General features: G+C 39.0%; 2 protein-coding genes across 3 annotated transcripts; one reads left to right on the top strand and one right to left on the bottom strand.

Annotated features, from left to right (window-relative positions):
* The first annotated feature begins 75 nt into the window (after positions 1-75).
* Positions 76-27527, top strand: LOC309843262 (guanylate-binding protein 3-like). Of its 2 annotated transcripts, XM_082688585.1 has the most exons (13): positions 76-497; positions 6048-6243; positions 9745-9872; positions 11836-11945; positions 12159-12355; positions 16148-16393; positions 17511-17791; positions 18936-19148; positions 20237-20339; positions 20667-20860; positions 21719-21809; positions 22218-22414; positions 27148-27527. In XM_082688585.1, the coding sequence occupies exons 2-13, from the start codon at positions 6054-6056 to the stop codon at positions 27211-27213; spliced, it is 2016 nt and encodes a 671-aa protein (XP_082544711.1). In that variant the 5' UTR covers positions 76-497; positions 6048-6053; the 3' UTR covers positions 27214-27527. The 2 variants fall into 2 exon arrangements, with proteins under 2 accessions (XP_082544711.1, XP_082544712.1); XM_082688586.1 differs by lacking the exon at positions 6048-6243 and having other exon boundaries at positions 176-497.
* LOC309842487 (uncharacterized protein) lies at positions 12920-15700 on the bottom strand (the record flags this gene model as incomplete). The annotated part of the gene is made up of 2 exons (XM_082686698.1): positions 12920-14321; positions 15686-15700. The coding sequence occupies 2 exons, from the start codon at positions 15698-15700 to the stop codon at positions 13551-13553; spliced, it is 786 nt and encodes a 261-aa protein (XP_082542824.1). The 3' UTR covers positions 12920-13550.
* Positions 27528-27799: the final 272 nt, after the last annotated feature.

Genomic DNA, 27799 nt, shown 5'->3' with positions numbered 1-27799 from the left:
AAAGAAAAAAGAAATGAGGAAAGAGCAAGAAGAAGTTAAAGAACAAAACAGAACAAAGCTGTGCCCTGACGGGAAGACGCCCCGGGAGACAGGCAGCCTCAGGCCCCGCCGCCGCCGCACTCCCGCCGCGGCCTCAGTTTCCCGACCAAGGCCACGGAGCCGACTGCGCCTGCGGCGCCCGCCCGCCTTGGGCTCCGGGACAGCTGAGGCGCAGGCACCGCACGCACCTGCCGCGCGCCTCGTCCCACACGCCCGGCTGTCCCGCCTCAGTGAACAGGCGAAATCCCCCCTCAGTTAGCGCCGCAAAAACTGTGCGTGTACTTTCGATTACGGTGCTCCGCGTCCCCCACCCACGGCGGCATGGCTGTAATATCCGGCAGCTCTCCCGCTTCCAAAGGGAACAGGCAGTTTCCTGAGAAGCCAGACGCAGGCGGAGCGCCTGAGGGGAGAGGGAGAGCGCCCGAGAACTTGTGCCCTGACTGCAGCGCCCGCGCCACGTAAGTTCGCTCCTAAACTTGGTTTTGCGCGGCCGTTTCGGCTAACAAACAAGAGCAGCACAGGCCCAAGCGCAGGGCAGCGGGAAGGCGGCGGGAGGCCGGCGCGGGGAGCTTAGCTCCCGCCGCTCAGTTTCTCCCGAAGACCGGGGCGCCCGCGGGGCGACCCCGGTCGCGCCGCGTCCCGGTAGGCACCGCACCCCTCAGGCGCCACGGGCAGCCGGGCACGGGAGACGCACAGGTGCCTGCCGCCTGCGCTGCGGAAGGGGACTGAAGTCTTCCTCGGGCAGGATGGAGGCACCTTCCACTCCCGCCGTCCGTCCCCTAGGGGCGCTGGGTGGTGTCCTCCCTCCTGAGACGTGTCCTGCCTGCCCCCTGCCGGGCACCGGGAAAACAGCCTGGATGGCCCTTGTGTCACTGACCACTAACATCCCGGAAGACGACTTCTTGTGTGTGTGTGTACTAGTAACACGTAATATTCCGTAGAGACAGCAGTGGTGTATGGAGTTATTCAATCTCACGCGAATCGATTGTTAAAAATAATCCTACGGTTTAAGCGTGTTTATCCTGCACTGTTTATAAATGTGTGTTCCATACACAAACTACATCAGAGTATCTTGTAGTATTTGTTGAAAATACGGATTGGGGGCATTTTTAACCATCATGCGAGATGATTCTTATAGACCATAACTTTTGTAAACCATTGACTAACTCCGTCTAGTAGAACCATCTCATTCTATTTCATTTGGATTTAGAATCATCTTAGCTTGGATACCTCAGTCCTGCTTTGCAGCTAATAATAATAATAATAATAATAATAAGCTTTGTAATCCATATATTCCTCCCCAAAAGTTTTAAAAATATTAAGTCCAAGAAAAGAAATCTGCAATTTGTCCTATAGTAACACCAGCAAAACTCTTGCTTTACTCCGTATTTTTTAACTCTCTAGCACCTAATGAACTGATTTTTTTTTAAGAAAAGGATTTTTATTTAGCCTAGATTTTTGGTAATGTACCCCTGATAAAATGTACTGACACAGTAACTCATTGCCCCGGTTGCTAATTACAGAAAGAGTATATTAGCTGTTGAAAATTAGAAGTAATTCATTGACAGCCTATTTATTGTTAGTCTATACAGTTATGGATGAAGAAGGAATTATTATTTTACCCTTAATATTGATAAGAAAATCAAGGCTTGGGGCACCTGGGTGGCTCAGTTGATTGGGCATCTGCCTTAAGCTCAGGTAATGATCCTGGGATCCTGGGTGAGTCCTGCATCAGACTCCCTGCTGAGTGGGGAGTTTCGGTCTCCCTCTCCCTCTGCTGCCCCTCCCACCCCATTCCGCTCTCCCACCCCCTCCAGCTCATAAATCTTAGAAAGAAACAAAATCAATCCAGGCTTACCCAGTCCCTTTTTCAAGGTTTCACAGACAGTAGGTTTTGAACCTTCTAAGTTGAACCTGATAGCCTGACTCCAGAGCCGCTGGGACACCCAAAGATGGCTCTGTGCTCCTCCTGCTGGCTCCCCCTGCATCAGTGACCTCCATGTCAGCCCTTTGTGCTGTGCCTGTTCTTCCTTCTCCTGAGATGTACCCTTTCCTTGTTTGCATCCGTCCTTGTTTCCTTCGCACTCACATTGACTCCTGGATGAGAGAAGTGTCACTATTTCTGTCCAAAATGGTCCTTCACGTACATTTGGAATTCTATCTTTTCTGTCTCCTCAGATAGGTACAATGCACCAGCCATGGTTTTAAGTTGTCATAACTGTCATGAATTATTTAATACTCCCAGTGACCTATAATGTAGTTACTATTAGTATTACCACCTTATGAGATTACTCACAGAGGCACAAAGAGATTATGTATTCTTTTCGTGGTCAAACAGCTAGTAAAGAATGGATCCAGTATAGGAACCCAGGCGGTCAGGCTCTAAACACAGCATATTATGGTGCCTTTCTTCAGTTGTCACTCTTATTCCTGCTCTAGTTTTATTTCTACTGGAGCTCACCCCCTCTATTACCAGTGCCTTCAGACAGCTTTGTATTATAAGCTGAAAGGCCTGGGTATTTGCCATGCAGTTAATAATTTTTTGTTTCTCACAGGAAATAAATGGACATGTCTAATTTCACAAAATGTAGAGACAAAACAGAATGTTGAGAAGTGTATGCAAAAGCTTTCTTTATCCTGAAGTAATGCTTGGTTGCTCTTTAGTATTTCATTTAGTATCTCAAATGAGGTAAAAGAGTTGTTGTTACATGTTGACAATAGTTTGTCCTGTATGATATAAGATTGAACTTAAGTATTGTACAAACTTACAACAATGGCACAGGAAGCAGATGCTCAGTCGTGTGGAGGGAGCTCAGCTTTGACTTATGGGCTAAACTTTGGGGCACGTTTGAGCCTGACAGTGTCTTCCACTTGGGCTCCAGGACTGCCTCAGTCACTGTCAAAGAAACACCTCCTTGGATGGAAAGCTGGAAACAGTGGGAACACCACTGCTCAACACTGTCGTAGAAAAAATAAAGGGAGAGTCAAAGCTGCATGACTGATCTCTCTCTCTATGTCTCATGAAATGCTCTACTCACTGAGAGGAAATTATTCAAACTTCCCCAGATATGGGACTCTGTCAGATATGGGCAGAATCTTAAACATCCACACAACTGACTCACTTCTCTGTAAGCCTATAAACAAAAATAAAACATTATAAAGCATACAAATGTCCTTTTCTTCCAGTTTAATAAATTCTCTTTTAAGAGAGAGCTCCATTCTTTGCCACTCTCCTCTCATGTTACTCAGGTATCCACCCAGGCTCTTTTCCCCAGCAGTTCACTGTTTTCATCAAGCTCACTGATAACTTCCATTATGTCTCTTTCTCAGGGAGACCATCACTGACTACCCTATTTATGAATTCAGCCCTAACACCTCATATCCCTATTGCCTGCTTATTTCACACCCTGATAATTTTTCTCTAGAATACTCATCATCATCTAACATTTCATATATTACATGTATCATATAATATGTATGTATATGTTTATATATATAATTTATATATGTAATATATTTTGCTTATTAGAGGTCTTCTCCTAACAGAATAGAACTCCATGAGGAAGGAATTTATATCTATTTTGTTCATTGCTGAATACAGAGCACCTAGAATAATGCCCAGCACATGGCAGGTATACAACACATATATAAGTTAAATTAATGATTATTCACAACCTAAGAATATCTTTAGTCCTTCTCTTATATAAACTCCACATATTTAGTCTTTCTGGTCACTTCCTCCTTCTTGATACCCACACCACCTACCCTTCTGAGACACATAGGCTTTTGGAACTCATTTTATGTATTCATCGTGTGGGAGATTAAAAAAAACATCCTTGCTGTTTTGATGCATATACTACAACCGCTCATATCTTACTTTACCCATAGATCTTTCTCCTAGTTGCACATCAATTCAAATGAGCAAATGCTCATGTAGTGCCCAGTAGGTGCTAAGAATTGTGGAGACCTTACCTTCACTGAACTTAGTGTTAAAAGATTCAAGTGAACATGACAAAGTATGGGTTGAATGCTTACCAGCCTGTAATGCTTTCATTCAGGTCTCCACAATTCTATTTAATGTCTATGAGTCTATGAGTATATCAGAACTAAATATTTCTAAAAATTTCAACACCCACGAAAAACAGACTTGTATTTTTCTTTTTGACATTTACCCAGGTGTCCAAGGTAAAAACCAAGGAGTCACTTTAGATGCCTCTCTCTCATTTTAATCTTCCAAGTCATCACACATGCTGTCTCTTCTCATGTTTAACCCTCTCCCTCAAAAGAAATCTTTTGATTTCTTCTTTCAAGCTATATTAGAGCACCTTTCTTTTACTGGACACTATGCCATGCATATGTCTATCATGGCATTTCTCTACTTATGCTGCCTGACTATTGCCTGTCTTCTCCAGTATACCCTAAGCTCTTAAGGTATAATTGTAGTAACTGAACTCTGAGCTGAAGGGATGTGTGATCATCATGATCAGTTATCCACGAGATATCCTTAAAGGAAGGTGACCTAGCCTCCTTCCTCCTTTCTTCTTCTGCTGGTTAGAAGGGACATGTGATGATAAGTCAACTTGTACCATGAAATGGCATTGTTAAAAGATGGCTAAGCGAGAAATAAAAGGAAACTTTGCCCCTGATGACTTTGTGAATTATAATCTTTATCTTTGTTGACTTGTGACAAAGGGTAGTACACTTTCAGCTTTTTAAGCAGCGGCTTTCTAGGCTTTTCTGTTATTCGTAGAGGAACCAAAGCCTAGCTAAGATAGATTCTAAAGCACTTTGAAGGTTGAAACTCTATCTTACTCATTTTTAGATACTGATTAGGTAATGAATTAGGTAATAAGTTAGACTGGATATCAAAGTTATGCCTTTTGTGGGGCACCTGGGTGGCTCAGTGGGTTAAGCCTCTGCATTGGCTCAGGTCATGATCTCAGGGTCCTGGGATCCAGCCCCACATTGGACTCTCTGCTCAGCAGGGAGCCTGCTTCCCCTTCTCCCTCTGCCTGCCTCTCTGCCTACTTGTAATCTCTATCTCACTGCCAAATAAATAAATAAAATCTTTTTTTAAAAAAGAGTTATACATTTTACAAACTGTAAGATGAACTGAAGTCTCTAGTGAGACATACACCTTGTAAATAGAGGGGTTGGTCTGGAAATAAATTGGTGGCTTGATGACTGTGCAGGAATAACAGGATCTGTTTAGATCACACTATGTATTATAATGACTTCATACCTAATGAGTCAATAGAGAACCCTGCAGTTTCCCCATCAAGAAACTTACCTATTTGCTAAATGTGTATTTGAGGAAATTAATTCTGATAGGTTAGATTTTGGAGTAGTTAGTGCAGTGAGATTGCTATTCAACTCTTGCTTTTGCCACTAACTGACCATAAAGCCTCTACCAATCCTTTAACTTAAATATCTGTACTATCATTACTTTATCCAGTAAGAAAAGATAAAATTATTTAACTTCCAGGGATTCTTTTAAGGAAAAAAAGATATATACATATATGTCTTTTTTCCTTAAAAAATCTTTTAAAAGATTTTATCTGTTTATTTGACAGAGAGATAGCACAAGTAGGCAGAGCAGCAGGCAGAGAGAAAAGGTGAAGCAGCCTCTCTGCTGATGCAGGGCTTGATCTCAGAACACTGAGATCATGGCCTGAGCCAAAGACCGCTGCTTTAACTGACTGAGTCACCCAGGTACCCCACCTTAAAAATTTTTTTACCAAGGCTTTTTATGCAGAGGAATTCCTGAGCAAGAACATTATTTTTAGAGAACAGAATCACTGGAGACAAATGATACATATGTGCCATCATAGATAACGCTGGGGATTATGGGCATGTTAGAAGAAATCTGTGATCTACTGGTGGCAGGCTGTATACTTCTCCCTTAAAAACATACAAAACATAGGAAGTAGATATGCACGTTCCTTGGATAACCATTAAAGATGACTTTGGGATCTTACATTCTACTGTGAGGCTCTTCTGCATTTCAGGTCACCATGGCATCTGGACCCACCATGACAGAACCCATTTGTCTAGTGGAAAACCACGGAGAGCAGTTGAATGTGAATCGAAAAGCGTTACAGATTCTTGACAAGATTTCTCAGCCTGTGATGGTGGTAGGCATTGTAGGGCAATACCGGACAGGAAAATCCTACCTGTTGAACCGCCTATTAGGACAAAACCATGGTGAGTGTTGTCCTGGGACTGGAGTCATTTGCTTGGAACCAGCGATACTGCAGATTGGTGATGCTCCTCTGATGTCATCTAAAGGAAGAGGCTGACTCTACCCAATAAAGCAAACTTGTAATATTGACCATCTAATGAACAACCTCAACCCCATTTGTTCATAAAACCTCTTTTCTCCAATAATGAATGCCATTTTCCACACCCTATTAGAGATCCAACCCCCCTCCCCCAGCTAGTTCCTCTGGATCCCATCCACTCTTCTCAGAAACTCAGCTTCTACTACTACTTCCTTTCTTTTTCCTGTATCACTCCTGCCAAACCTGTAATGTCATTTCAAGAAACTTCAAATTACTTTAATATTTACCACTTTTGTTAGAAGAGGAAAGGAAGAGAAAAAGGGGAAAATCTTTTTTATCCTATATGTCATTAGAGCTGCCATTTTATTTTTCTGCTCCATGTCAAGGCAAAATTTTCATAAATTATAACCCCTTCTCTCTCTTTTTTTAGCCTTTTCAAATATGTAAACTTTAACACATACAGAAGAGTACCTAACACACAGTGTACAATAAAATGAATAAAGTGAACACCTGTGTAACCATGGCTTGAGTCAAGAAATAAATCATTGGTGGGGCATCTGGCTGGCTCAGTTGGTTAAACATCCAACTCTTGATCTCCACTCAGGTCTTCAGCTCAGGATAATGAGTTCAAGCCCTCTGAGCCTGAGTAAGCTTTTATTTTAAGCCCTACTTACAATAAAAATTTAAAAAAAAAAAAGAAAAAGAAAAAGAAAAAAAATCACTGTCAACACCCAAAGGCCCAAACCATACACTCTCACACTCTTACTAGTGCTCACCGATGTTTTGATTTTCATGATACTTATTCCTTTGCTTTTTAAAAATGGTTTTATAGTCTATGTTTGTATTTCTAAAGCATACTTTATTTTGGACTGCTTTTAAAATTGATATAAATGGAATTTAATCAAGTTCTAGTCTCAGATCACAGCTCCAAATGTGAAAAATGTCATTCTTTTCCATTCCTGGTCCCCAGCATTTACTCCTAGAACTTGTACCTCTCTTCCCACATAAAACAATTCCACACTTAAAGAATCTTGATGGGGACAGAGACTACCTCCATCCATAGAGGGGAGAACCTACTTTACCAGTCTTGCAGTTGGACATGACAGGAAGCTTCAACAGTCATATGACCACCTGCAACTCTGACTCAAAACATGTGATAGACACACTGGGACAGTGTCCGTGCATTGGGCACAGGTGGTCTGAGCAGTATCACAGTAGTGTCATGCAGCCATCAGGGGCTGCAGAGATAGCAATCCTAGCCTCAGTGTCCAGTGTCAGTGCTGTGGACAGTAGCCAGACACTGGCTCTGTGTGCGCCTCCATTAAGGTCCAGTGTTGATTCTGCTACCGCCTGCGTAGCCTCAAACCTGTATTGTGGTTTTCCTGGAAATAAAACAAGGTCCCATTTAAAAAAATTTTTTTTCTCTTTTCAATTTTTTATTTAAATTCTAGTTAACACACAGTGCAATATTGGTTTCTGGAGTAGAAGTCAGTGATTCATCACTTATATACAACATCCACTACTCATCACAAGAAGTGCCTTCTTTAATATCCATTTCAATACCCATCACCTAGCCCATCTTTAAGAGTCTCTTATGGTTTCTTTAAGAGTCTCTTATGGTTTGTTTTCCTCTCTCTTTTTTTTTCTCCCTCCCATATATTCATCTGTTTTGTTTCTTTAAATTACACATATGAGTGAAATTATATGGCATTTGTCTTTCTTTGACTGATTTATTTTACTTAGCATAATACATTCTTAGCTTTGTCCATGTCCTTGAAAATGGCAAGGAATGAAAGTTTGACTTCTTCCTAGCCCATTCAGTTGCCTTTTATTTCTTTGTGTTGTTTAGTTGCTGAGTGGCTAAGACTTCCAATACTATGTTAAATAATAATGATAAGAGTGCACATCCTTGTTTTATTCGTGACTATAGGTGAAAGGCTCTCAGTTTTTCCCTATCAAGGGATATTAGCTGTGGGTCTTTCATATATGGCCTTTATGATGTTGAAGTATGTCTCATCTTTATATACTTTACTGAGGGTTTTTATCAAGAAAGGACACTGTATTTTGTCGAATGCTTTTTTTTTTGCATCTATCAAGATCATATGGTTCTTATCCTTTCTTTTATTAATTTGAATTAGTAATAATTAATTAATAATAATAAATATTATAATTAATAATATAATAATAATTAATGATTAATGTGAATCAATAATTCTTTAATTAATTAATTAATCTTTTATTAATCCTTTCTTTTATTAATATCACATCAACTAATTCGTGAATACTGAACCAGCCCTGAAGCCCAGAAATAAATCCCATTTGGTCATGGTGAATAATTCTTTTAATGTACTCTTGAATTCAGTTTGCTAGTGTCATGTTGAAAATTTTTACATCCATGTTCATCATGGTGAATATTGGGATATTGGCCTGTAATTTTCCATTTTAGTGGGGTCTTTGTCTGGTTTTGGAATCAAGGTAATGCTGATTACCTGGTAGAATGAGTTTGGAAGTTTTCTTAAATGGAATTAAATTTTATGTATTTTTTGATGTATTCTTTTGCTCAACAAGAAGTTTTTAAGATTCATCCATTTTTTGTATGTACCTATAATTTATTTCAAGGCACTGTAGTAACTTTTATCTTTTTTTAAAAAGATTTTATTTATTTATTTGACAGACAGAGATCACAATTAGGCATAGAGGCAGACAGAGAGAGAGGGGGGAGGAAGCAGGCTCTCTGCTAAGCAGAGAGCCCGATGCAGGGCTCGATCCCAGGACCCTGGGATCATAACCTGAGCTGAAGGCAGAGGCTTTAACCCACTGAGCCACCCAGGTGCCCCGTAAGTTTTATCTTTTATGAACAAAATTGACTTAGATATTCTTGCAATTTTATCCTGATGTATAGGTACACAAACTTCTCATATAATATATCCTGAAGTGGAATTTCTACGTCACAGAGTATTTGTTTCTTTAGGACTTCTAGATAATATCAATGTCTTTTTCAACTCTCTGTTCAAGTTACATGTTTATTAGCAGCAATTAAGAATTCTCACATCCAAAGAAAAATTTTTGACTCTTACTATTATGATGACTACGTGGTTCTATGTCATGTGCCTCACTATAAATAAGGTTAAGTACACTTTCACATATTATTTGCCCTTTGTAATTCCTATTTTTTTAAATGCCTGTTGAAGTCTTTTTAAAAAATTATAATTGGATTGTCTTGTTTAGTTCTTACTGATTTTTAGGAGAACCTGCCTCTGGCCCCATTAGTCATTAGTCATTTATTTCTATGTAGACCATGCAGCCCTGGTTTTTCAAATATCTTACCTCCTCTCTGGCTCAGCAGCAGTAGGTGCTGAACTTCAGTCCACTAAACTCTAAGCATCCCCATACATCCATGTTGCTTTCTTCTCTTCTCTTGCAGGCTTCCTTCTGGGTTCCACAGTGAAGTCTAAAACCAAAGGTATTTGGATGTGGTGTGTACCCCACCCCTCCAAGCTGAACCACACCCTGGTCCTTCTGGACACTGAAGGTCTAGGGAATATAGAAAAGGTAAGGCAAAGGGGGAATCTTGACTCTACTTTTCATTTGCTACCTCAATTCAAGTTCTATTACCTAGTCTTAAAAACTCTAAACCCAAGTATGAAAATGAGAATATATTTCTCCCTGAACTTACTTTTCTGGTCACCTCAAGTATTGGGGTATATAATAATAACATCTTCTTACTTTTAACAGTTGGATAAACATACAGTTTAGTAAATACTTAACCAAACAGCTGAATTCCCGTGTTCTGTGCTAAGTACTACAGATACCACAGCAAATAGGGCAAATGCCTAGAGCTTAACTGCAGGAGACAACATGTACACAGTGTGATCAGTACGGGGAACCATGCGTAGATGTAGGCAACTAATCCAATCACATGGCTTCGAAAAAGCTTCCTGGAAGAAATAATATGTAAACTGTAACCCATGAAGTCAGTGGGACCTAGCAGTTCAAGTATATGGATGTGATTTAGAAGTAGGGGATGTGGGCGCCTGGGTGGCTCAGTGGGTAAGCCTCTGCCTTTGGCTCAGGTCATGATCCTAGGGTCTTGGGATCAAGCCCTGCATCTGGCTCTCTGCTCAGCAGGAAATCTGCTTCCCTCCCTCACCCCACCCCCCCGCCTGCCTCTCTGCCTAGTTATGATCTCCGTCAAATAAATAAATAAAATTTTTAAAATAAAAAAAAAGAAGTAAAAGAAGTAGGAGATATGAAATAGGGTTTCAGTAAAGTAATTTATTTAAATCCTCTTCAGACGAAGTTTAGCTATGCCAGGAGCATTCATGAAGGGTTTTAGTTCAAGTCTCTGATTTTAGAGATTACTTCTTCTCTGACTTATATAAGAGAATGACCTTGACCCACTGAAATTATCTTACCTTATATAATCTTACATATTTTCTCTTTATACTATTAAGTGAAACAAATTATTTCTCCTTATTTTACATTACTCTGAGCCTATATTCAAAGTAGCATTGGTAAATATCTGGCTTCCATAAATGTGGGGAGAAAGTATTCAGAGATTCTGTGCTCAGCTTTAAAGCTCTTAACAGTAAATTCAATATAAAAGCAAAATGATTCTCTTGATGTTGAAAACGATTGTTATTTGGCCCAAATCCTGCTTTAAAAAAAAAAAAGCAATCTACGTTGGATACTTTCAGGGACAATAAAGACTTGAGGAAATAGTTTTTTTCCCAAAAATATGAAAAAGTTTTCTAGTCTTCCAGTTCAAATCTGATAAGCATAGAATCTAGATACTGCACTTGTACAAGGCAACAGGATATACTGTGTTGTAAACTGCTGATGGCAGCAGAACCAGTGGCTAACACTAAAATTGTGGAATGCTTTGAGATATCTGACTCTATTTTCCTGGTCTTCAAAGAATTTCAGGTCTTCCCCTGAATGTTGGTTCCAGTTTTGCCCTCCATAACCAAGACCCCATAGTGACCCTATAGTCACTTCTTGCTCTGAAGTTGCAGGATTCTTTTTTCCATGTGAGAGATTATAAGCTTGGTTGCCTTTATCTGCCCCTTCTTAAGTCATCTTAAGAACAATAACTTTTGCATCCATACAGCCAAATGCAGTAGGTGCATTTAGGTGCCTAAAGAGTAGTTGTAGAATTTTTTTGAATAACATTTGTGTTGCAAATATAGATAATATGAAGAAAAATTTGATAGAGGAATAATTGCTCACATTATTGTATATCTGCTGTATTCTAGGGACTGCATTAGACATTTTACCCATATTGACAATGTCATTTACTTCTTTTAATAGCTAAGGTACTGGGGCCCTGAGAGGGTACTATGTTAACACTAATAATGAGGTTGAATTTATCATTGTCTTCAAAACTTGTGTTCTTTGTCTTAAGATTTCAGCAATATATAGTAACAAAATAATAAATGAAAAACTGAATGAATGAATAAATCAATGGGTGCATAAATAGCAGCCTTCTAAGTCCCTTGTCTAATGTGCTTTCTAGGTCGACCCCAAGAATGACTCATGGATCTTTGCCCTGACTGTGCTTCTGAGCAGCACCTTGATCTACAACAGCATGGGCACCATCAACCACCAGGCCCTGGAGCAGCTGCAGTATCCTTTCAGGGACCAAAACACCAAATTTCATTGAGTTTACAGGAATTGCCATTCTCAACTGAGACTGTCATCTTTTCTGTGACTTAATTGTCATGGTTGCAGAAAGGAGTGAGAGGGACCCAGAATAAAAATTAGTGCTTATAACATTTATTTCTATCTGAGATCTGGAAATTGTGATGTAAAGTAATTGTTCCTTAGCTAAGTTCCTAGCTATGTGACTGAACTATCACAGCTAATCAGGGCGAAGTCATCCTCAAAGTTCAGTGGGGTAGACGACTCTGCCAACTTTGTGAGTTTCTTTCCAGATTTTATTTGGGCTCTACGAGATTTCACACTGGAAATGAAGATAAATGGACTCTTCATAACTGAAGATGAGTACCTGGAGGATGCCTTGAAGCTGCTTCCAGGTCTCAGAGTATGGCTTAAATGGTGGCAGATATTTTAATGATGGGATCAACTGAGCCCTGTCATTCAGCATATGACATAAATGTTTATTTGAATTTGAAGCCAGTGCTAATGGTGATTGGGCTTTGTGGGTTATTATTACTTTAAAGTCTTTAGCAATTGGAGCTTAAGCTCATTAAAAAAATTCAGGACCCAATATTAGATCAGATAATTTAATGCTAATTGATACCATGAAAAAATATTTCCAGATTTCAATCAGTGCTATAACTTCTTTTTTTTTTTACATGGTTATAAGTGTCATTTTTTTAAAATATTTTATTTATTTGACAGAGATCACAAGTAAGCAGAGAGGAAAACAAGAGAGAGAGAGGGAAGAGAGAGAGAGGGAAGAAGGCTCCCTGCTGAGTCCCTGCTGCGGGACTCGATCCCAGGACCCTGAGATCATGACCTGAGCTGAAGGCAGCAGCTTAACCCATTGAGCCACCAAGGTGCCCCATTGCTATAACTTCTTGAGGCCCAAATACTTTTGTGGCTTGTTAAGTGTTCACATTGAAATCAATTACTTATTTTTTTTATATTTAGCATTTAATATGGAGAATATTAGGGGATGTTATTCCATAAGCTACCAAATATATGTATGACAAGTTACATTAAAAAATAAAATACCAAAATTTTTAAAAATGCTATTCAGTGTGACTTAGGAAAGTCACAGTAAATGTCCTTTAACCTTCAGAATATGTTCCTTGATGTTTTCCTGACCACTGCTTTATTTACATATTAAAATAAAAAACAACTTTATACTCCATCCTGAAAAAACCTGGAATGGTTTTTCAAGTAGCTTCAAATCTGGAATGTAACTTCCCACACATAACACATTTCCTATGGGAAAATGCTTTCCTGGTTTATTAAATTTGGGAAGTTTTAAATACGAATTCTCCGGATTTCATCTCTACCATGATGGCGCTGGCCTTCATAGTTACTCCTCATTCCTTCGTTCTCATCTGCAGAGTCTGGTAGGACTTATTTCGAAAAGCTTCTGCCCCCACACTCCAAACACGATGGTCTCTCTCTGACTTGGCTGACAGGAGTGTATGTCTAGGACTTCCTGCTGCTGCATCCCATCTCCATTATCACCGGAAGTCCCCTGAGGGTCAACATCCGTGACAAAGTTGCTAACATCTCCTTCATTCTAATTTCTCACTTGTGAGTTTTTCGATGTATACGAAGCCCTGAGTTCCAACAGAAGGATTTTCCACATTCAGAGCATTTCCAAGGCTTCTCTCCTGTGTGAACTCTCTGATGCTCACTGAGGGACGACTTCTGAGTGAAGGCCTTCCCACATTCACCACACTTGAAAGGTTTTTCTCCTGAGTGAGTTTTCTGGTGGATCTGAAGCGACGCCTTCCTGGGATAGGCTTTCTCACACTCGCTGCACTCGTAGGGTTTCTCCGTCGAGTGAGTCCTCTGGTGTATGATGAGCTGGGATTTCCCACAAAAGGCTCTCTCACAGAAGCTACACTCGTACGGCCTCTCGCCCGTGTGCGTCCTCCTGTGTATGACGAGGTATGACTTGCTGCTGAAAGCCTTCCCACACTCGCCGCACCCGAACGGCTTCTCGCCCGCGTGCGCTCTCAGATGTGCGGTGAGCTGCTCCTTCCGGCCGAAGGCCTTCCCGCATTCGCCGCACTGGTAAGGATTGTTTCCGGTGTCGATTCCCTGGTGGACGACGAGCTGCGTCTTCATATTGAAGGCTTTCCCACAGTCGCTGCACTGATAGGGTTTCTCCCCTGTGTGCATTCGGATGTGAACCAGGAGGTAGGACTTACTCCTGAAGGCTTTCCCACACTCGCTGCATTTATGGGGCTTCACCCCCGTGTGCGTCCTCTGGTGTATGACGAATGGCGACTTCAAACTGAAGGCTTTCCCACACTCGCCACACTCGTAAGGTTTCACGCCCGTGTGGCTTCGCTGGTCAATTACTTATTTTTAAAATGTATTTCAATAGTAATAATAATATAGTAATCAAAATGGTAGAATAGTATATTTTAATAGTGTTGGCTTATTAATAGATTATCTGATCTAATTTATCTGACTAATAGATTATCTGATCTAATATTTGGGCCTGAATTTCTTTAGTGAGCTTAAGCTCCAATTGCTAGAGATTTTAAAGTAATAAATAAAGTTATAATATTTAATAATTATATATTACTAGTACCTATAGAGTTATATTCTCCACAGAAAGGATATTTGCAAACTAAAAGGTCCAGAAAAAATGTTGACATATCTTTCCTGTAAAGCTGTCAGACCTTCATGTTACCTTCCTTATAACATCATCCTTTTCACTTTGTAGCCTTACACAATATTCTATTTTTATATTATAAATTTGTTACATGTATTTAGCAAAGTGGATAATAGAAGACATCTATAGGGATAGGGAACATTCATTTTTATTTATTCATTGAACAGCTGATATGTGCTACAGAATTGCTCTGTAAGATCCTATGAAGTCTGAATCCATCTGATATAGGGAAATGATGAGGTCTCAAATTACATTTAGATTAAAGTATACTTTAGAGATTTCAATTAAAGGAATCTCTAAACATATTTGTGGTGTGACATGTTTTTGGCTTATGCTTATAAAAATTTTTCTTTATTGATCTGGATATCATCTATTTTCTTCCTGACATTTTCCCCAGCAAAGTGTTACCCTTTTGCTCTGGGATCACGTTAAGGCCCATATTTCATTTTTGACATGGAGAAGTACTTCTGACCTCTTTTTAAATTATAGTTGACACTTAGTGTTGCATTAGTTACAGGTGTAGAAAAATAGTGATTTGACAACTCTGTACATTATGCTGTGCTTACCACAAGTGTAGCTACCATCTGTCACCAGACAACACTGTAACAATATCATTGACTATATTCCATTCTATACCTTTCTTCCTCTGACTTCGTTCCTTAACTGTAAGGCTGTACCTCCCACTCCCCTTCACCCATTTTACTCATCCCCCACCACCATCCTTTCTGCAACCACCAGTTCTCTGTATTTATGGCCCTCTGACTTTTTTTCTTAGTCATTCAATAAACATTAGATTCTTAATCCATGGGACCCCATAAAAATGCCAGGGAAACTAGCATAAGTTTATTCACTTGTGCTGAATGCCTCCCATTCCTCTCCTAAAGTACTTCCCCGACTCTTAGCTCTATTCAGAAAGGAATTTTCCTTGACTTTGGTAAATTAGCACAATTTCAATTTACAAAGCTCATGATTAGAATAAAGGAGATTCAGTGATTTTTTTTTTTACTCTGAATTTTAGACATTTTTTTCTTACCTTGATATTATTCATCCTCTACCTGATATTTTAACAAGCAATATCTTACTCTTCTTTTGGTATTATTTTATTTTAGGGTCCATATTTCATATCTAATATGGGGACAGTCAAATCACAAAAGGAATTCTTACCATTTTTTTTTTTTTGGTTCCTCACTCATTTGATAAACATTTAATGAATATATCAACCACTAAACTCCATAACAGTACTAAGGAAACCAACCATAACTTGCTTCAGTTGGGACTGATGCCCCTCCTACTCCCCTATTTCCCTGGCTCTGCTCCATGTAGAAATGGAATTTCCTTGCCTGTGGTGATGGTCCAGATTGATTTGAAATGATTGGGTTAAAGGAGATTTATAGGCACAGGAAATGCCATAATGCAAAGATGCCTGGAAATGAAAGTTCTGACTCCCTTACCTAAAGACCACTTTTCAATGATCAGTTTTTTTCCATTTTTGCAGGCACAAATCCCAAAATCCAGAATTCCAACATGCCCAGAGAGTGTATCAGGCAGTTCTTTCCAAAACGGAAATGCTTCGTCTTTGACCGGCCTACAAGTGATAGAAATCTCTTACTCCATCTTGAGAAGGTGCCAGAAGACAAGCTAGACAGTACTTTCCAGGAGCAATCAAAGAAATTCTGTACCTATATTTTCAATCACACAAAGACCAAGACCCTAAGAGAGGGAATCACTGTCACTGGGAGCCGTAAGTCACCTTTGTCCCAAAGCATATCTCTGTGTCAGTGTGGTGGTGCTTTGACAAGAGCCTGGATTTGTCAGTAATTTTGTTTACATCTGTGTGTAACTATGGAGAAGCAGATGTTCATGGCCTGAAAAGAAATCCATGTGTGTTTACTCATTAAAGTCTCCCTGTGTGAGGGTCTGCTGAGACCTGATACACCTCAGGAACTTAAGCCACTAATCCTAAGAAGACAAGATGGTGTTAAAGAGAGGACATCTGTATATTGAGAAATCCTATGGGATAACTTCTTGTCTTGAAGGAGATAGCAGGTTATTTTGTAAATTTACATGAGTCAGGTCATAAAGAGCAAGCTATGAGTTCCTGCAAGATCACTGAGAAACAGAATTATGTGTCATCTTATGTGTAGGACAGGCTTCGTGGGCATGTAACTTACACAGTCCTATAGTATTCTGTGTGGAGATGGACCCATACTTGCTTTAAGATCCTCTATCCCTATTTTGAATTCTCGATCATGTTCAACTAGGAGTTCACATTTTTGTTTTGTATCAGGGCACACACATTATGCTGCTAGTCTTGTTTGTGTCTATTACTTCACCTATGTAATCTATTCCTTTACATTCTCATGAATGGGAAACCATTTTTCCAGTAACATAGGTGCATATTGTATAGTTGGTAATTTAAATTGTGCTGTGACAAAATGGAGAATAAAAGAAAAAAACAGGAGGGACGCCTGAGTGGCTCAGTTAGTTGGACGACTGCCTTCGGCTCGGGTCATGATCCCGGAGTCCCGGGATCGAGTCGCGCATCGGTCTCCCGGCTCCGCGGGGAGTCTGCTTCTCTCTCTGACCTTCTCCTCGCTCATGTTCTCTCTCACTATCTCTCTCCCAAATAAATAAATAAAATCTTTAAAAAAAAAAAAAAGAAAAGAAAAAACAGGAAAACAATAATCCTGTTAGAAAGGAGTAGATTCCCAAAAGGAGAAAATAAAATTTCCTTGTAAATAAGGGGGGGGCTTTTAGATCTTAGAATGATCTTAGAATCTTAGAATGATGCTTCATAAAAACTATAAGCTACTGATTGAGACCTTGGTATTTATGCTTAAATTCCCTGGCTTATATAGGGCTGGGGACTCTGTTGATAACCTATATGGATGCCATCCATCATGAAGCAGTTCCTTGCTTGGAGAACGTGGTGACAACTCTGGCTCAGATTGAGAATCCAGTGGCCGTGCAGAAGGCAGCTGACCACTACAGAGAGCAGATGGCCCAGCGAGTGAGGCTGCCCACAGACACACTTCAGGAGCTGTTGGATGTACATGCACACTGTGAGAGGGAAGCCATTGCAGTGTTCATGGAGTACTCCTTCAAAGATGACAAGCGGGAGTTCCAGAAAAAACTCATGGTAATTGTATTAGCATTTAGCACTCCTGATTTCTCTCCTTCGGAAATCATGCTTAGAGCCTATATATTTTTTATCAAATAGTTCATCTCTTTATTCTGGTTAAAGGAGCCTGGATTGGGGCACCTGGGTGGCTCAGTAGGTTAAGCCTCTACCTTCAGCTCAGATCATGATCTCAGGGTCCAGAGATGGAGCCCCACATCTCTACTCAGCTTCCCCCCTCACTCTGCCTGCCTCTCTTCCTACTTGTGATTTCTGTCAAATAAATTAATAAAATCTTTAAAAAAAATAAATAAAGGAGCCTGGATTGTTGTGAGAGCTATACAGGCTATAGATTACTCTTTTACTATAACATAGACATTTTATTAATTTTCTGCTGCATTAAAAATTGCCATGAGGGGTGGCTGGGTGGCTTAGTTGGTTAATCATCTGCCTTCAGCTCAGGTCATAATCCCAGGGTCCTGGGATCAAGCCCCACATCAGGCTCCCTGCTGAGCAGGGAGCTTGCTTCTCCCTCTGCCACTCCCCCTGCTTGTGCTTTCTCAATCTCCTCTGAGGAAACTACTTCCAGGCACAATTCAACTTTCTCTTTTTCATCGTTGATGGTTGGGTCACTGTTAATCATTCTACAGCAGAAGTAAAATTGGAGTTTATATCTTACAACCCCATCATTTTATAGATGATAAGCCTGAATCCAAGAGAGTTTAATGGGCTTTTGACAAGTAACAGAATCAATCAGAACTAGGACTGAAAGTCTCTGGGGATGCTGGGTTGGCTCAGTTGGTTGAGTGTCTGATTCTTGGTTTTGGCTTAGGTAGTGATTTCAGGTTTGAGGAACTGAGCTCCCCACAGGGCTCTGTTTTCAGAAGGGAGCCTGCTGGAGATTCTTTCTCTCTCCTCCCTCTGCCCCTTCTCCAACTTGCATGTGTGTTCTTTCTCTCTCTATCTCTCAAATAAATAAATTTTTAAAAGAAAGAGAGAGAGAGAAAGAAAGAACGAACTAGGACTAAAAGTCTCTTGACTCCTGGTCCATTCCATATTCCAGTCTACTCATAGGTGATCATGATGCTTTTCCTAAGAGGATGACATTGGACTTTCCCTCCTAACAGCTTCTTTCTAACTGACTTCTTCATAATTTCCCTGGCAGGAGACCATAGAGGAAATCAAGGAAGATTTCTTGCTGCAGAATGAAGATGCATCTGTCAAATTTTGCCAGGCACAGCTTAAGCAACTTTCAGAGTCCTTGATGGAAAGCATTTCAAGAGGAACTTTCTGTGTTCCTGGAGGATATCATCTTTACTTAGAAGAAAAGGAAAAGGTTGAATGGGACTATAACCAAGTGCACAGGAAAGGGGTTAAGGTGAGGAATAAAGAGAGAGGGGTGGTTGTCAAAATCCTAGAGTCAAAGGGTGTTGCTTTTTCTGAAAATGTAAGATCACAGCACCATTTTAAGGGAGAAAGCAGAGCATGGCCATATCACCACCCTTTTAGTTTTTATCCACAATTAGTTATATATTGTTGAAGAGATTAGAAATATTTCTTCCAAAACAATGGTGTAGAATTGGGAATTCTGGATTAAAGAGAACAATTTTGCTTTATCAAACAATGTGATAATTTCTTTGCTGAGTATAGAGTATACAAAGAGTAAAGATAACAATCTTTGTTCCAAGATGTCTTCTTTATTTGAAGACAAATAATTGGGTAATTGTATGATTATCACACATTCATGAACAGATAGTGAAAATAATGGTAATGATTATGATGACAATAACAATGATTTTAATAAGGCTAACATATACCATACATATAGTAAGTAACCCATAGATAGGTACTTTCATTGGACTGTCAATTTAATGCTCAGAATATTATTATAATTTAGATACTATAGTTATGCAGTCAAGAAATGTGTTGTACAAAGAAGTAAACAAGTTGCCCAAAGTCGTACTACCAGCAAGTGGGAGAGCTGGTAGGGCAGCTCAGAGTAATTGACTATCTTCAAAACTGGAAATGTAGCTTGGCAAAGCACCCTGTAAGAGGAGTAAGAGATATAAGATGCAAGTATCTATAAATGTTATCCTAGTTAAGAAAGGGTAGATAAGCATCCTTTCTGTCAGAAAAGAGATTGAGCAAATGTTTGAGAAAACAGGGGTGCCTGTTTATACATGCATAGAAATCTGGTTGGCTGTACCTGGGGTAGATAGTGGAAGGCCTCCCTGGAGAGAAAGATGGAGTGCTAGGAAGGAGGCCACAATAGAAGGTTTCAGGTATCCCACAATAGAAGGTTTCAGGTATCTCAGAATTTATATTGGACTGATGGAAGGAAAGTTAGTAAGGGATATCTAAGCAAATACAAAACTTACAAGGCCAGATTTATGACTTCATAGAATGATAATTTCCCTAAAAAGACAAGATCTTTGTTACATGACATGTCTCTCCTTGTTTCTTCAGGCAAATGAAGTTCTCCAGCACTTCTTACAGAACCAGGTGGCAGTAGAGAACTCCATCCTGCAGGGAGATGTTGTTCTCACCTATCAGGAGAAGGCCCTAGCAGGTACAGGTGCAGGGTTGAGCTCATAGCAGAGTGGGTAGGTTTCTGCACTAACTTCAGACATAGATGAGAGCAAAACCTTCCTGAAACAAAGAGCTTCCTCTCTTTCTGTGAAACAGCACTGCTAAGTATAACAATCAGAGCTGGCTTTTTAAATCTGGCAGCCCAGGAGGGTCATCTTGATCACATTCTGAAATGTGCTCTTGGTAACCCACATAGTTCTGAGGTTTGTCAGCTACCTTTTCAGAGTCAGTTTGGTATCTCTACTGAGGAGGTGAGAATCAGGTCTGACTTTTGTTTTCTTCTCTCTCTAAAACATTTGTGGAACAGCTGAATTAGCTTTGAAGGAGGCAGCTGAGAAGGAAGTAGAGCTTCTAAGTCAGAAATACAAGGAGCAACAGCAAAAACTGGAGGCTCAAGAGAGAAGCTTCAAGGAAAATATAGAGCAACTGAGAGATAAGTTGGAGAGAGAAAGAGAAAGCCTTCAGATGGAGCAGAAAAAAATGTTGAATCACAAGCTGAAGGTATGTCTGCACAGAGCCTGGGCAGTGCCCAATGGACAATGCTATGGTTCCTCAGGAGAAGGGCCAAAACTAATAAAAATTATGATCCCAAGGAGAACCATAAAGACATGATTCATTGAAACCTCAGATCCATCTGGACCCTGCTGAGGCCCTTAAACCCACAAACTCCAGTGCCTTATGTAGCGTGAGAATTTGCCGTGTGCAATTAGCATCCCTGAGGCTGCTGGGCTGCTCTTTATAGTGATTGTTAGGGTGATCTCATTGGGCCCCAGTTAAATAGGGCCTCAGTCCACTAGTCCTTAGGATTCTTGATTGAACCATCAAACAGACCTGTAAGAACTCCATCTTGTCTTAAAAGTATCAGATTAGACTTGAAATACAGGATTCCAAAAGCTCTAAAATGTATTACATTTGTTTCCAGATATGTGTGAGTTATCCTACAAAGCACAGAGCAAAGTTAATTCTTCAGCTCAACCTGGCACTTGATAAGCAGCAATCTAGAGGGGGTCAGCAGTTTCCATTATCTGTTAGACGTGTATGTTCATGCTGCCTCAGTGGGACTGAAAAATAATTAGAATTAATCCTACATCACTCTGAAGGGCATCCTCAGTGCTGGAACTTCTCTTAAGAGGATAGTTCTCTGGTCTGACCCAGCCTGACCCCACTCCCCTCGTAGTTGAGGGACTCCTGGGAAGGTGTAAACCATGGATACTCCCAGTCTCCAGGATAGACCAATCGAAAAGCACTCTCAGGTGATAGAACAGTAGACACAGTGCTTCAGAGCTGAAACTGTTGAACTCAAAACCCTTACTTTTGGTAATAGAGGACTTTCAAAAGTGGACTCCTTCTCTTTTATAGATCCAAGAAGAACTTCTTAATGAAGGATTCCTACAGAAATCTGAGGACTTGCATACAGAGATAGAGCTACTAAAAAAAGAGATTGCAGCGGGTAATGAAAATAAATACTCATTGGATCTATGGGTCTTTTATTTGACTGGTAAAGTATTAGGTGAAGAAATGCCAGGTCCTAGTGAGTTACCTGGTGTGGGGATGAAGATTGTGGGCTCAAAATGACATAGGCCCAGAATTCCTTGAGGGGTTTCTATGATGCTCTGACTTACTTTGGAAGCATGTGTCATTTTAGTTTCTTTAACATAAGTTTAAAGATAAACTGTGATTATCAATGATTACTAAGGTGTGACATACAAAAGTCAGACTTAATTTTGATCAAATTAAGGAAATAGTAAACAAGATTGTAAAAGAGAAGTGTAAGAAAAGGCCAGATTTGCAGTTGCAGCTAAACAAAATACTGCAAAATAAAATCATCAGACCTGATTGTTGCTTTCTTCTCTCTAAGGTGCTAAGCAGGCTAAGGAGGAGGCAGCTGGGAAGAAACTGGAGCTGCTAAGATGGAAATACAAGGAGCAACAGCAAAAACTGGAGATTCAGGAGAGAAGCTTTAAGGAAAACTTAGCCCAACTGAGAGAGAAGTTGGAAAGAGAAAGTGAAAACTTTCAGAGGGAAAAGGAAAAAACATTGAAGCACAAGCTAACGGTAAATCTGCACAGAGCCTGGGCAGTGCCCAAGGGACAATGCTGTGGTTCCTCAGGAGAAGGACCAAAACTAATAAAAACCATGACCCCATGGGGAATCATAAAGACCTATGATTCACTTAATGCCTCAGATCCATGTGGATCCTGCTGAGGTCCACCCTTTCTATAGTGTTAGTCTTTGAGGTGAACAAATGGCACCCACAGATTGCTAGACTGCTGTTTGTAGTGACTATAGTGTGCTTTCATAATGCCTGGAGTGAGTAGCATGTTAGTCCTATCATACTTGGGTTACTAGTACAACCATCAGATATATCTAAAATCGATCCTCTGGGTTTTGTGTATCAGATTATGCTTGATGGGAAATACAAAATCTAGAAAGCCCTATAACTTGATGCATTTGTTTCCAGATCTGTGTGAATTACTCTGTAAACTATAAGGAAACGGTATTCCTTATTTCAACATGCAACCTGATAGCCTGTTTTCTACACATTGTTAGCAATTCCCATTTTTATAGATGGCAGCCATGCTGCCTGAAGTAGAACTGAAAATTAGTTAGACTCAAACCTACATTCTCTCCCAAAAGGCATCGTTAGAACTGGAACACATGTCTGTGATAGTTCTCGACTGTCTTGACTTAGCCCCAACATCTCCCCACCCTCAGCAAGATGATCCTGAGCAAATCATAGGAAGTTATAAGCCACAGATAGTCTTACCATAAGGGTCAGAACATGGAAATACTGAAAAATTCCATAAAAGAGCACTACAGCAATAAAGAAGTGGATGGATATGCTTAGCTTAGCTACCAGTATTAAATACAAAACCCAACTTGATAACTAGGAATTTTCAAAAGTGAACTCTCCCTTTTATAAGTCTAAAATAAAATGCTTATTAAAGGATTTAAAATTCTCAGATTACAAACAAAATAGACTTAGAATTCTTGTTAGGAAAGTATAAAATGAGGTTACTCATTTATGACATAACTCATGTTATGCTGTGACTCATTTTTGAGATATATGTGTCATGTTAGTTTCAATTAACAAAAGTTTAAAAAGTAATTACCTAAATATAGGAAGGCCTTACACAGACAAGACAAACTTACTATTGATTAAATTAATTCGAACAAGTGAGAAGCAGGTTAAAAGATGCAGTGGAAAAAAAGACCAAATTTGCAGTAACATCAAAATGATATGATACTGCAGAATAAAATTATCATGAAGTATGTAAAGTTTATATGAAGAAAAATTTTAAGTGCTATATAAGATACAAACATTGACAGAAATTAAAATGTCTGTGTTATTTAACTTAATATGTGCATTTAATTTGATCCAAAACACACATCAAACATAATTTTTCAGAAAGTAGAAAAATTAATTCTAAAGTTTTTATGGAAAGCCACAAACAAAAATATCCAGTGCAATCCTGAAAAAGAGACAAATGAAAGGGAACTAGCTTTAGCCACATGTCAAAACGCCCCAACAATTAGCACTGTGGTACTAACATCTGAATATTGTAACAACCACAAAACAGACTTGAAAAATCAGTGCAAAGTCATGAGAAAATTGAACAGATGATAATTTAGGTGTATTCTTTTGTGAAGGAACATGGAATATTCAGCAAATGGTGTTTGAACTATAGGTAGCCAACTGAAAAAGAAAAGTTGAGGTCTCATTTATAGGTAATTTTCCGATGGTTCAAAGATATAAACACGAAAAACTATACCGTAAAATTAAATAATAGGGGGCAGTTAAAAAAATAATATTGAAGTAGGTAGAACTTTTCTAAGTATGACATAATGGAAATAAATAAAATATATTTTGCTTTTTCTCTTTGAGTGTAGTTGACATACAATGTTACATTAGTTTCAGTTATATAATATGATTTCTCAAGGTTTTTTTTTTTTTTGAAGATTTTATTTATTTATATGAGATTGAGAGAGAGCACAAGAAGGGGAGGATCAGAGGAAGAAGCAGACTCCCTGCTGAGCAGAGTCCGATGCAGGGCTCAATCCCAGGACTCCAGGATCATGACCTGATCTGAAGTCAGTTGCTTAATCAACTGAGCCACCCAGGCATCCATGATTTCTCAAGTCTATACCTTGTGCTATACTCACCATAAGACTAGCAAGCATGTGTCACCATACATTGCTATTAAAATATCATGGACTATATTCCCCATGCTATGCCTTTAATTCCCTTGACTTATTCATTCCATAACTGGAAGCTTGTATCTCCCACTCTTCACCCATTTTGTCCAATCCCCACCCCCTTCTCTCTGATAACTGTCAGTTTGTTTTCTGTATTTTATAGAGCTGGTTCTACTTTTTGTTTGTTTATTCATCTGTTTTTTTTAGATTTTACTTAGGAGTGAAATAAAATCAAAACCTCCTTGAGATATTACCTCACACCTGTCAGAATGACTAGAATCAAAAAGACAAGAAATAACAAGTGTTGGCAAGGATGTAGAGAAAAAAGAACTCTCATACACTGTTGGTGGGAATGTAAATTGCTACAACCATTATGGAAACAATATGGAGGTTCCTTAAAAAATTAAGAATAGAAACACCATATAATCCAATAATTCCACTTCAGAGTATTTACCCAAAGAAAACAAAAACACTAATTCAAAAAGATATATGCCCCACTATGTTTCTTGCAGCGTTATTTACAATAGTAAAGATATGGAAGCAATCTAAGCGTACATTGATAGATGAATGGTAAGGAAGTTGTGGCATACATATGCAATGGCATATTACACAGCCATTAAAAAGGATGAAATAGCGCCATTTGAGACAACCTGGATGGACCTAGAGAGTATTATGCTAAGTGAAATAAGCCAGACTGAGATAAAAGAAAATACTGATAAATTTGACTATTAGCTATCTAAGAGAAAAAAAATGTTCTTCATAGAAAACCATAAGCATATATATTGGCTAATTGGATTTAAATAAAACAAATAAAAAAGAAAAACATAAGCAAAGTAAAAATACAAATGGTAAAATGAGCAATACATTTTAATATCAGAAAAAATGATATAATTTCTTTAAGCCATTTTCTTTTCCTCACAGCTTCTTTAAAGTAGTGAAGAAAAAAACAGCCATGTCCCCAAAATGGACAAATATGTTAGAAGAAATGAAACATATTCAACTTTGCTAATAATAAGAGATGTGCAAAATAAAGTTATGAGGCTCCTGTTTCATCTTCAGGATTAGCAAAGAAAACACCTTTGGTCCTAGGTTGCCAAGGATTTGGAGAAATAGAAAATCTCCCATATTTTCTAGTAGGTGGAAATTGAAACAATTCTATATCAAGGTATTAAATGCACATATCTTTGATCCATCAAGTTCAAATTTAGGAATTTAACTTATAGATATAATTGTCCATGTGCCAAATGTCATACATACTAAGGTATATGTTGTAGCACTTGCATATGGCAAAAAAATTAGAAAAAAAATACTTCTCTGTTTGGTACTGGTAATAGAAATCATGGGACATTTGTACAAAAGAATATTCTAGAGTCATTTCAATGGAAGGGAAAACTCTATTTGTACTAATATGAGAAAATCTCCAGATTTAGCATAAAGTGAAAAAACAAAGATGCAGACAGTATACATAGTTGCTATAAGCAAATTTAAATATAATGAATAGATACATCTATTTTATCTGTCTCACAAAGAATACAGAATGAACTAGTAACTATGGTCACAACTGAGGATGGACCTGGGTAGCTGACATGAGGCTTGAGAGATGGCCAACTTTACATCATATATCCTCTTCCATGCCTCTTCCATTTTATAGAGTATATATTTTTACATATTTAGAAATGAAGATGAAATTACTAAGATTAAAACTAAAATAATAATACATAGAAAGGGAACAATTAATGACAGGATGGGAGCATTTATGCTCCTTTAAATAACATACTAAGTGCAATAGAAGTGCTGATTACAACAGGGAACTGGAAACCATAAGATATGCATCCTAATCTTGTTTTATTTTTATTTATTTTTTTTAAAGATTTCATTTATTTATTTGACAGAGAGAGAGATCACAAGTAGGCAGAGAGGCAGGCAGAGAGAGAGGAAGGGAAGCAGGCCCCCTGCTGAGCAGAGAGCCCGATGTGGGACTCGATCCCAGGACCCTGAGATCATGACCTGAGCCGAAGGCAGTGGCTCAACCCACCGAGCCACCCAGGCACCCCCTAATCTTGTTTTAATTATGACCTTTCAGTATTCTAGTTTCTAATTTCTTTCCTTTTTTTTTTTTTTAAACAGACATATAGTTGACATATGACATTATATTAGTTTGGGGTTTACAATATAATGATTCAACTTTTGTATATACTGGGAAATGATCAACACAAGTCTAGTTACCATGCATCCCCATGCAAATTTATAATTCTTTTCCTTGTGATGAAAACTTAAGATTACTTTCTTGGGAACTTTGAAATGTGTATTACAATACTGAGAGCCATTTGTATGTCTTCTTTGGAGAAGTGTCTGTTCATGTCTTCTGCCCATTTCTTGACTGGGTTGTTTGTTTTTTGGGTGTTGAGTTTGGTAAGTTCTTTATAGAGCTTGGATACCAGCCATTTATCTATTATGTCATTTGCAAATATCTTCTCCCATTCTTTAGGTTGGCTTTTAGTTTTGTTGACTGTTTCCTTTGCTGTAAAAAAGCTTTTTAGCTTGATGCAGTCCCAGTAGTTCATTTTTGCTTTTGTTTCCCTTGCTTTTAGAGCCATGTCTTGCAAGAAGTTGCTGTGCCCGAGATCAAAGAGATGGCTACCTGTGTTCTCCTCTAGGATTTTGATGGATTCCTGTCTCACATTTAGGTGTTTCATCCATTTTGAGTTTATCTTTGTGTGTGATGTAAGAGAATGGTTCAGTTTCATTCTTCTGCATATGACTCTCCAATTTTCCCAACACCATTTATTGAAGAGACTGTCTCTCTCCCATTGGATATTCTCTCCTACTTTGTCAAAGATAGGTTGAACGTAGAGTTGAGGGTCCATTTCTGGGCTCTCTATTTTGTTCCATTGACCTATGTGCCTGTTTTTGTGCCAGTACCATACTGTCTTGATGATTACAGCTTTGTAATATAGCTCGAAGTCCAGAACTGTGATGCCTCAAGTTTGATTTTCTTTTTCAACATTCCTTTGACTATTCAGGGTCTTTTCTGGTTCCATACAAATTTTAGGATTGTTTGTTCCAACTCTGTGAAAAATGTTGATGGTATTTTGATAGGGATTGCATTGAATGTGCAGATTGCTCTGGGCAGCATAGACATTTTAACAGTTTTTATTAATAGAGACATGAAAAAATGCTCCACATCACTTGCCATCAGGGAAATACAAATCAAAACCACAATGAGGTACCACCTTACACCAG

This window comes from Mustela nivalis (assembly GCF_964662115.1).
Source record: "Mustela nivalis genome assembly, chromosome: 10".
NCBI lineage: Eukaryota > Metazoa > Chordata > Mammalia > Carnivora > Mustelidae > Mustela > Mustela nivalis.
The sequence above is the reverse complement of the archived record's forward strand: the minus strand, read 5'-3'. Positions and strand labels throughout refer to the sequence as shown.

Bases quoted from the DNA above. Each gene is read 5' to 3' on its own strand.
- LOC309843262 (XM_082688585.1), top strand. From the start codon at position 6,054: ATGGCATCTGGACCCACCATGACAGAACCCATTTGTCTAGTGGAAAAC. The intron at 6,244-9,744 runs GTGAGTGTTGTC...CTTCTCTTGCAG, and splicing joins CCTATTAGGACAAAACCATG to GCTTCCTTCTGGGTTCCACA. The intron at 22,415-27,147 runs GTAAATCTGCAC...CCTTGCTTTTAG, and splicing joins CATTGAAGCACAAGCTAACG to AGCCATGTCTTGCAAGAAGT.